This window comes from Myxocyprinus asiaticus, chromosome 6, assembly GCF_019703515.2.
Source record: "Myxocyprinus asiaticus isolate MX2 ecotype Aquarium Trade chromosome 6, UBuf_Myxa_2, whole genome shotgun sequence".
In the NCBI taxonomy this organism is placed as follows: domain Eukaryota; kingdom Metazoa; phylum Chordata; class Actinopteri; order Cypriniformes; family Catostomidae; genus Myxocyprinus; species Myxocyprinus asiaticus.
The window spans coordinates 37,722,842-37,733,208 of record NC_059349.1 but is presented as its reverse complement, the minus strand read 5'-3'; the positions used below and the strand labels follow the sequence as shown (position 1 = coordinate 37,733,208).

At 36.7% G+C, this 10,367-nt stretch overlaps 1 protein-coding gene across 1 annotated transcript; it reads right to left on the bottom strand.

Moving 5' to 3' along the window:
* Positions 1-37: 37 nt before the first annotated feature.
* Positions 38-2,402, bottom strand: LOC127442231 (inhibitor of growth protein 5-like). Its single transcript, XM_051700107.1, has 8 exons — positions 2,262-2,402; positions 1,825-1,896; positions 1,474-1,640; positions 1,284-1,395; positions 1,008-1,101; positions 626-761; positions 423-484; positions 38-313 (listed from the first exon to the last, which is right to left on the bottom strand). The coding sequence occupies exons 1-8, from the start codon at positions 2,296-2,298 to the stop codon at positions 274-276; spliced, it is 720 nt and encodes a 239-aa protein (XP_051556067.1). The 5' UTR covers positions 2,299-2,402; the 3' UTR covers positions 38-273.
* Positions 2,403-10,367: the final 7,965 nt, after the last annotated feature.

Sequence of the window (10,367 nt, the reverse complement as noted above, 5' to 3'; positions counted from 1 at the left end):
GTGTAATAATGAGGCATAAAGAGTGAATCAAAGTGTGCCTTATTATAAATAAACTTTATTTTGAATTCAAATGGAGAGATCCGAGCTCTCTGCAGGAACCAAAGAAAAAACATTTAACATTTTTCCTTGTCGTGACATTCCCAGTCATCTGCTATATGCATAGCAAAGGCACTGATACACAAAGATTATTGATTTTACCAAACACAGAATAATAGGCTGAAATTCCAGAAAGCGGCTGTATCTTTCATTCAGGATGCACTGTGGGAGTAGACTTTATTTTTTTCTCATATCTTGGGTGCATCGTGGGCAGTACCTATTAATGGAGAACATGATACTTAACAAATGCAGTATTTTATACAAAAGCAAGTCTGTGTGTGGGGAGTACATGTAAAAGGAGGAAACAGTGAGGGGAGTTGTCTTACCACTTTCCCTTTGGTTTAGTCGTTAGGCCGACACAAGCAAAGTGAAACCATTCTATTGGACACTGTAAGAAGAGAATAACCCCATTCATTCTTTAACATAACAATAACATGTAACATGACTTTCCCTATTATATATCGCAGTGTCAAGTAATTCCTAATGGACTGGCAGTACAGTGCAGTGGACAGATAAATCTACTACTCACATCTGCATTGTCACATCCAATCATTTCTCCATATGAAACTTGACTACACAAGCAGTATGTGGGTTCGTTAGGGTCCACCGGCATATCCAGGACATCTGATGGGTGCATGGAAAGGAGAGCTTCACTTATGCTGGGACTACAAAGAGGGTGTAAGAGAGAAAATACAAAGAAAAAGACAAAGCCATGTGGAAATGCTTTAATGTTTTCTAATAATGGCTAATCGTATGGTAGAGCATGTTATTGCGATATGTTAAAATTATGAATGTAAATAATTAGTTTGTGCTTTTTTTTTGTTGTTGCTAGAAATGGCATAATCAGACATTATTATATATATATATATATATAATTACATCTGTTAAATGTAACCATTTAATCTCAATACCTGTGTTTCTGTTTTTTGTGTTTGGGTGAGTCTTGATCTGATTCTTTCTTGTCCCTCCCATGGGATCCCTTCTTGTCTTTGGTATTCTTATCCTCTGAAACAACAATTTAGTTGGTTCTTATCATATGTGGCTTGAAACACAAATACAGCAAAAAAGGATTCATTGGGTGATTATTTTATTCACGTGTGAAATATAAATATATATATATATATATATATACACACACACACACACACACACACACATACTTGTGTGCTCTAATCAATAACACTTACTTTGAGATTGCTTTTCATCAGAGCTGTCCAGGCTACCTGGATCCAGTTTTTCTTTCAGATCATTCTCAAAGCGCGCTAGATCAGCATCCAACTGCCGAATATGTTTATCCACCTGGAAATGCAAGCAGAATGTTTTACTTGATGTATTACTATAAAAGCAACTCAAAAACATGAGGACTCTGCAACTCACCATTTCATATATCTGCATTGCAAGCTGAACTTTGTCATCGCTGTACTCTTTGCATTTGTTGTAGGCGTTTTCAATCTTCTTTAAATGCTGGACACGTTCTTCAGATTCCAGACTCCTTACCTTTTCAATATACTCAGCAGCTAGTTCACCAATCTCTGCTTTTTTCTCTGTGAATAACAGCAAAAATGTAATGGTTGGTGATTGAAAAAATATGTCAGCTATTTGTAGCAGATGTGGAGATAATACATTAATGGCACAGCGGTTTACAAATCATATTTACAAATACATTGTAATAACTCTATCATCTACAGTGCCACAATGTTTTTGTGATACTTAGCCAAACACACATACCTTCAGTCCTATTATCCAAATCGCCCATCAATGAAAAGTTTCTCTGCAACTCGAAGGGAAGTCCCTCAATACCTGGAGGGTATTATTGGATATATTTGGTAATAAAGCATCTTTCAAACTCTCATTACTTCGAAGGCTGGACAACAACAACACCACATGAATCTGCTGCAGGAAGCCAACTGGCAAAGGCATTTTAAGATATAAAAACATGATACAGGCACTCATTCATTTACATTTCAGAATTTTATCGGAACTTTTACACATATGGTACTAATAAGTAGCCAACCCCATCGTGAACATTAACTTATCAATGGTAGTTTATAAATAACTCCTCAACTTTCAAGTCGACTTCCAGAGGAATTGATCATATATACAACCTGACAGCGATTAAATGAATCCAGCAACAAGTTTAAAAGAGTGTGGTTAAAATAACTTACTGTCTAGATAATGTTCTAAATACATTCCTTTCGCCATTTTAGTAGAATGGGCTTTTTACTGCAAACGTGCACGATGGTGAGATTTATTTAGCCCGCGCCGGATTTCCTTGCGCAAATTAAAGGATCTTTATGTAAAAATGACCAACCTAAAAACTCTAAAGTCAAGACATAACACTACCAATATGATTTATATATCATGTGTATCCTGTTACATCTTCATCTTTGGTAAATGTAGTGACAACTTTCTCTACATCGCCATCTGCTGCAGTGGGGTCTGTTTTTGTTTTTGTTTTAGTAGCATCTCCGCTCTCTATGGAAGCGTTGGATACTAGATAAACGAATTTTGGTAGGCATTATACATTTTTAAAAGTATAATTTATCGATAGGTATCGTAAGTTTTCAACTGCAGCATTACATTTTTCTATCACATTTTAATCTACTTTGACAAGACAAACTTAAGATGGCAGTGTTGTCCTTCAGTAGGTATTTACTTCACCTTTTGCCCATATCCGAAGAAATACAATTGAATGCTGCCTTGTCATAAGTTGAGCTTCATATTCATGAGTGAAACCAAATGATGGTTTGGTTGGAGGTGATGGCATTGACAGCAGGAAACAATTTCAGCAGTTTAAATTTCAGTTTAATAATATGGTTTTAAAGTTAATATAGGACTACCCTCAACATTCCACTTAGTATAATTTCATAATTGCTGATTGGATCATGGTTTTACTCCCTCTTATAACATGGTTTCTTGGTTTGCAATCTGTTGCTTTTTTTTTTTTTTACATTAGAAATGAACCATTTCAGGCTTTGTGATCTCCCATAATTTAATTAGCCTTGCTGTTCTCCTTTTTCCAGGCTACCAAGCACAGGAATCAGTTAGCAGAAGCCTGAATTGCTTCAGAAGATCAAGTTGTAATTTTCCGCTGTACATATGAAGCAACTGCATTCTTAAACCTCTTATGGTATCAACAAAAAGTAACTGGATTTCCTAAATACATGCTGATGAGATCCTGGCAACAAAGATGAAGAGAAATTTCATTGGAGATCTCAACACAGATCACACCGATATTCCTGAATCTGCTGTGCACTAGGGCTATTGTGACTAAAACACATTCAACACTCAAACAAAAATGGAAACAATAGTTATATCCAATAAAATAATATTTGCACTCCACAAAAACAAAGCTGTAATGTAAAAAAATGAAAATAGGGTTAGGGTTAGGGTTAGGGCAAATGTGAAAATTAGCAAAACATAAATGGACTGGATAGCCCTGGACTATATTCCAACATTATTATATGGTAATACAAACAATACAAATCCCTCAGAGTCCAAAGATGGGGTTACATTGTGTCTTTGAAGCAAGCCAGATAATGTCCAATTTGTTTTAGTTAAAGTATAATGTGAGACAATAAGGAAAGTTTGGTGCCTCCATAAATTACTCCTCCCTGGTTTAGCATTTTTAAGTGATGGAAGAAGTAACACAACCTACCACAGGTGTTTAAAGCTCCGAATATCTCATTTCTTTTTAAATGTAACACAATTATTCACACTGCAAAGATATGACACTGTGGTATAGAAAATGTTTGTGACAGAGTTTATCTTTTGTAAGCATTTTTACTTTCTTGGCATTTTTATTCGTAAAGTTAATATGTTTTCATGGACAATAATTTATGTTTGATTCTACAGGATGCACAGCACAGGACAAAGTAGCACAGTTCAAAAGATTTATGACAGCTTATGAAGATAGAACAGTCACTCTTGATTGCACTTACAGTGCAACCAGCACTCAATATCCAGATCTCCTCTGGTACCAACCAAAGACAAATGGATCCCCTAAATACATGCTGATAAGACTTTCTGGATCTTCTGACAATGATGAAGAGTTCAAGGGGAGATTTAATGCAAGTCTAAATACGTCTTCATTGTCAGTTCCTCTGACCATCCAGAATCTGCATGTGTCTGACTCTACTGTGTACTATGTGCTTTGAAGGCCACAGTGACTAAAGCACATTCAGCATGCAAACAATAACCCCTATTACTTTATTTCTAAACACTGTTACTAAAAAGACTTCCTGTTTGGTAAATACAATATATTTTGCAAACATGGAAAGTGTCATGCAAACCATGTGTTTGTACACAAACCATTTGGCGATGATGTGTAATTAGCGATAATTCCTTGTGTTTTAAAAGTAGTTTAAAAAGCATTCATATTTTAGGAATTTTTATAATGTTTTATGGTGGTTTAAAGTATTCATAATGCTTTAAATGGAGCTGTATTAATACTTTGTAATAATACTGTAATGACTGCCTATAAGGGGGTAGAATACATCACAAAGCCAACCCTGAGCCTGGGAGGAGATTTATCAGGAACATTCACAGAATAAATCCGATCACTCTTTACTTGTACTTGAATGTTATTCTATTTCAGCCTGCAGATGGTGAATTTGATTAAGAATTTGTTTATTTTTGTTGTAGGTATGGGAGTAATATTCTTATTGAACATTTTCATAGGCATTTCTATCTAGATGATTAATGCCATATGTAACTAATTTAATTTGATATGTTTTTACAGAATGCAGAGCAGAAGACACAGTCAGCAATCCAGTAAGACATCAGACTGAATCTAAGGGAGAATCACTAACATTAGATTGTAAACATAACTCTGCTTCATCAGCACCAGAACTTTTCTGGTACATCTAAAGAGCAAATGACTTTCCTAAATACACCCAGAGGAGAAACAAATACAGAGGAGATAATGGCACTGAGTTCCAAGAGAGATTTCACTCTGAAGTGCAGCCATCAGAATCAGTTCCACTAGCAATCCAGAATCTGCGTGTGTCTGCTGTGTACTACTGTGCTTTGAGGCCCACAGTGACTGTAGCATATGAGAGGCCATTCAAGACATATTTGCACAATAAAGTGATTTGATTTGATTGATTTGATTTCAAACATTACTCTCACACACACTATCAAACCTCTCACACGCACTATCATACTCTCACACACACCATCATACTTTCACACGCACCATCAAACTTTCTCTCTCACACACTATCAAATTGTCTCACACACACCATCATACTCTCTCTCACACATTATCAAACTTTCTCTCTCACACACCACCAAACTGTCTCACACACACTACAACATCATTCTCTCACACATTATCAAACTTTCTCACACACACACACACACACACCATCATACTCTATCTCATACACTATCAAACTCTCTCACGCTTTGGGTGTGTTGGAGAGATTTATATGTTCGTGGTTTCTGATTGGCTAAGTATTTGGTGCCGTTTTTGCTTCAGCTGTGCGTGCCCTTACCCCCTCCCCAACATTGCCCAGAGTGAGAAGATGAGCAACCTAATAAATGCCATCGACATTTTGTGAAACATTTTAAGGTGGTATGTTTTTTGTGTCACGAGAGCGCAGCGCCAAAAAGCCAAAGGTCTGCACATGACCTTTACATGCGGCATACACAAGAGTTTTGTAAGATTGACACTGACTGTGGATTTACGGACATCGGGACTTAATAATAGTAAGATTGGGTATTGTGGGGAACTTTTAGTAGGAATATAAATCGATGGCCTGTATAGGTCTGGAACGGTATTCTTACACTGTTCCTTGCAAACTCAGACAGGATGGCAGGGAGGGAGATGGATGGTGACAAAAACAGCATGAAGTGTATTGAGGAAGATGGGAGGATGGAAAGTGAGTGGGAAGAGGTGGTGAAAGGAAGTAAAGCTATGAAGGTGAAAAGTTGTAAGAGAAAGAAAAAAAGAGGCATTTAGCATAGGTGAGTCGGAAAGTGAGGGAAGAGAAGATGAGGAGAAGAGCCCGAAGGCAGGATTGCTGAATGCAGTGGTAAGATTCGAGGGGGATGGGGGAGTAAAGAAAGTTAACAAAAATCATTAGAGGGCACGTTGGGGAAGTGAAACATGCAAGAGTTTTAGGAGATGGAAACTTGCTAATAGGATGTATTACTGAAGTGCAGGTGGAGAAGGCAAAAAAGATGACTAGTGTTGGGAAATTCAAAGTGTCTAGGGTTGGGGAAAAGAGGTTCAATGGTTGCAAGGGGGTGATATCTGGGGTTCCTCTCAGTGTTAATATGAGGGAACTAGTGGAACACATGAGAGTGTGGAATAGTACAGTGAAGAGTGTGAAAAGAATCACAAGGGGAGTAGAAAAAAGGGAGACTGAAACATCTTCATTGAATTTGAGGAAAAGGTGCTTCCAAAGGAGTTATATTTTGGATTTCTAAAATATAGTATAAGAATATTCTCACCAAAACCTATGAGATGTTTCAGTTGTCAGGAGTTTGGGCATGTGGCCAAAGTGTGCAATGGAAAGAGAAGATGTGCTAGGTGTGGTGGGGAACATGAATATGGGAAATGTGGAGAGGGAGTGAATCAAAAGTGTTGTAATTGCTGAAGTAATCACAGTGTAGCTTTTGGGGATGTGGAATGTTGAAAAAAGAGGTGGAGGTGCAACAGATAAGGATGAAGGAAAAAATATGATATGCCGAGGCAGTTAAGTTGGCAGGACAGAAAAAACAGAATAAGGAGGGAGGAAGTAACAAAGAGCAAGTGATAGCAAAAGAGCAGCAAGATAAGAAGAATGCACGGATTTCAGCAGGAGTGATAAATGCAACATATGAGATCAAATCTAAAACAGAAAGGATTCAGGTTATTGTGAAAGCGGCAGAGCACCATTAGGTTTAAAATGGGAAGAAGTAAATGATGAACTCAGGATACAGTCAAGTCAAGAGATGGCATGTGTGGGTTGATACTACTAATAACTTTAATTCTTCAGTGGAAAGCGAGAAGCCTGATTGCTAATGGACAAGATTTCAAGCAGTTTATAGTTAATAGGAGAGTAAAAACAGATATTGTATGTATTCAAGGGTCCTGGTTAAAGCCTAATTTGGATTTTGTTTTATATGGTTATGTGTCAGTGAGGCAAGACAGGAGAGAGGGGGGAGGAGGAGAATGTGTCAATTTTGTAAAGCAAGGCATTCCGTACAGATTGTTGGGTATAGGAAGTGAACAAGAGTATGTGGTAGTGAAAGTATGGGCTGAAAGGTAAGAGTTGGTGATTGTGAACTATTATAACCCATGCAAAAGACTAGAGTTAAGGAAGTTAGAGGAGATAGAAGTACAGAATAGTAGTAACATTGTGTGGTGTGGTGATTTTAATGGACACAACACGTTATGGGGGAGTGACAGAACAGACATTAATCCTCAGGTAAAAGAAGAGTTGCTAGATGAGAAGAATTTAGTATGTGTAAACGATGGCAGAAACACAAGAATAGATGTTAATACAGGAAAAGAATCTGTGCTTGATCTAACATTTGTATCAAACACCATTGCATCAGTATGTGACTGGACAGTGTATTAAGAGGGAACTATAGGGAGTGATCATTACCCAGTCTAGTGCAAGATAAATATTGCTACTTCACTGACCACAGAGAGCACAGGTGGGAAATGGAACTTTGAGAAAGCTAATTTGGAGAAATTTCTGGAAGAAAGTGATAGATATCTAAGTCAGGTTATTAATGAAATGAGCATAGAAACACTTGACAACAGAATAAAGCCAGGCAAAATATCAGCTGCATTAGAATCCATTTTTAAGAGTAAAGGCAGTATAAAGATGAAAGTAGTACCATGGTGGGATTGTAACTGTAAGAAAGCAGTGAGAAATAGAATTAAGGCATATAAACTTGTTAAAAGAACTCATAATTTTCAACATATGATTCAGTACAAGCAAGTCCAGGCAGTAGTAAGGAGGACAATAAAACAGGCAAAAAGGACATACTGGAGGAAGTACTGTGATCCAATCGGAAATACAACCTAGGTAGGAGAGGTGTGGGGGATGATAAAAAAGATGGGAGGGGACAGAAGGGAATGGAGTAATACATTTCTGATTGATGGAAATGAGACTGCAGTAACAAATAAAGAAAAGGTTGTGATGATGGCAAACACTTTTGTTATGATGAATAGATCCAATAATTTGTCTGAAGAAGGAAGAAGAGGCAGAGAGAGAACAAAATATAAAAACATTGAGGGATTATGTAGAAAAGGAAAAAGTGCTGGTGAGCAAGATGTCCCTTTCAGCATGGGAGAATTAAGAAGGGCACTGAATAAAACAGGAGAAACTGCACCTGGTAAAGATGAAATATGTTATAGCATGTTAAAACATCTAAGTGTAGAAAGCTTGGAGAAACTATTGATGCTGTATAAAAAAGTGTGGGATGAGGGAAGATTGCCAGTGAAATGGAAAGAGGTGATAATTATTCCAATAAGGAAACTTGGAAAAGATGCTAGCAAATCTGGAAACTACAGACCAATAGCCTTGACATCACACATCTGTAAATTAATGGAACGTATGATAAATGAGAGGTTAATGTATTTCCTGGAGAATAGAGGTATGGTGGCTACATATCAAAGCGGATTCAGGAAAGGAAGGAACACTATTAATCCAGTGCAGTTTCTAGAGGACGAAATAAGGAAAGCCCAGTAAATAAAGAAACAGTGGTGGCAGTGTTTCTTGATGTTGAGAAAGCCTATGATATGTTGTGGAAGGAGAGGAGGGGCTTCTAATCAAACTGCACTTTAAGGGAATCAGAGGAAAAATGTTCAATTGGGTTATGGACATTTTAGATGGAAGAACTATTCAGGTGAAGATAGGGTCAGAGTTTTCAAGCCAATATGTTGTAGAAAACAGGATGCCTCAGGGGAGTGTATTAACTACATCTTTATTTTCCATAATGATAAATGATATATTTGTAAATATTCCAATGGATATGGGGAAATCACTGTTTGCAGATGATGGGTCTTTGTGGAAAAGAGGAAGAAATTTTGAACATATACACCTCTGTCACAGGCAGCGAAATTACCCATTATGCTTAGCGCGTTCTTCCAATGGGGATGCAACAGACTTCCACTTCACAACTTATTCCCATTACAAAGCACTATAATATCACTAACAACAGTCAAAAACGGAAGAACAGTCTATGTTTACTTAACATAAATCACTTTCTCACTAATGTCTTAGGTTTCGGTTAGGTTAGGACATTAGGTTTCGACGGCAATCCCGAATAGATGAGAACACAATTGATCAATTTCAAGCATTGTATAGTCTTCATTCCTCAAAACAATGATTGACTGATGAGTTCCTAGAGAAAGCTGTTTCTTTTTTTTGCCATTTTTGACCTAATATTGACCTTAAGACATGCCAGTCTATTGCATACTGTGGAAACTCAAAAACAAACACAAAGACAATGTTAAGCTTCATTTAATGAACCAAATAGCTTTCAGCTGTGTTTGATATAACATCAAGTGATTTTCTAGTACCAAATTAGCAATTGAGCATGATTACTCAAGGATAAGGTGTTGGAGTGATGGCTGCTGGAAATGGGGCTTGTCTAAATTTGATCAAAAATGACTTCAAATAGTGATGGTGCTGTTTTTTACATCAGTAATGTCCTGACTATACTTTGTGATCAGTTAAATGCCACTTTGGTGAATTAAAGTACCAATTTCCTTTCGAAACAGCAACATCTGTACATTATTCTCTCTCTATCTCTCTCTATATATAGAAGTGTTCTGCACAAAATAGTAGTACTATATTAAGTCTTTTATAACCTTTTTGCTGTTTTACTTATATTACTTTAGAAAATAAAGCCATAAGTGTCCTGTTACAGGAAATACCAAAATATAGCCTGTAGCCCAAAAGGTTCCAAAGCTGCATTCATTTTAGTTAGGGTATGTCATTTCATGGTATGTGCTCAAAAAGTGTCTCAACATGAACTGCCAATATGATAATACATGTGTTTAGTAATTAGTATGTTTTGAAACTACATGGATTTTTTTTTTATCAATCTCTGAACATATGTATAAATAAAGTATTCAAACAATATAAAAAAACAAAAATATTTATATAGGGTGAATTCAGGTAAATTGGAACACTTTTTGACATTGAGGTGACAAAGTGGCCCAATTTCTCTAAATGAATACAAATGGTCTAGATAATTTATTAAATAATGCAAACAAAATTATGTTATTCCAGCCCATAATCATGCCTACATGACATTTACTG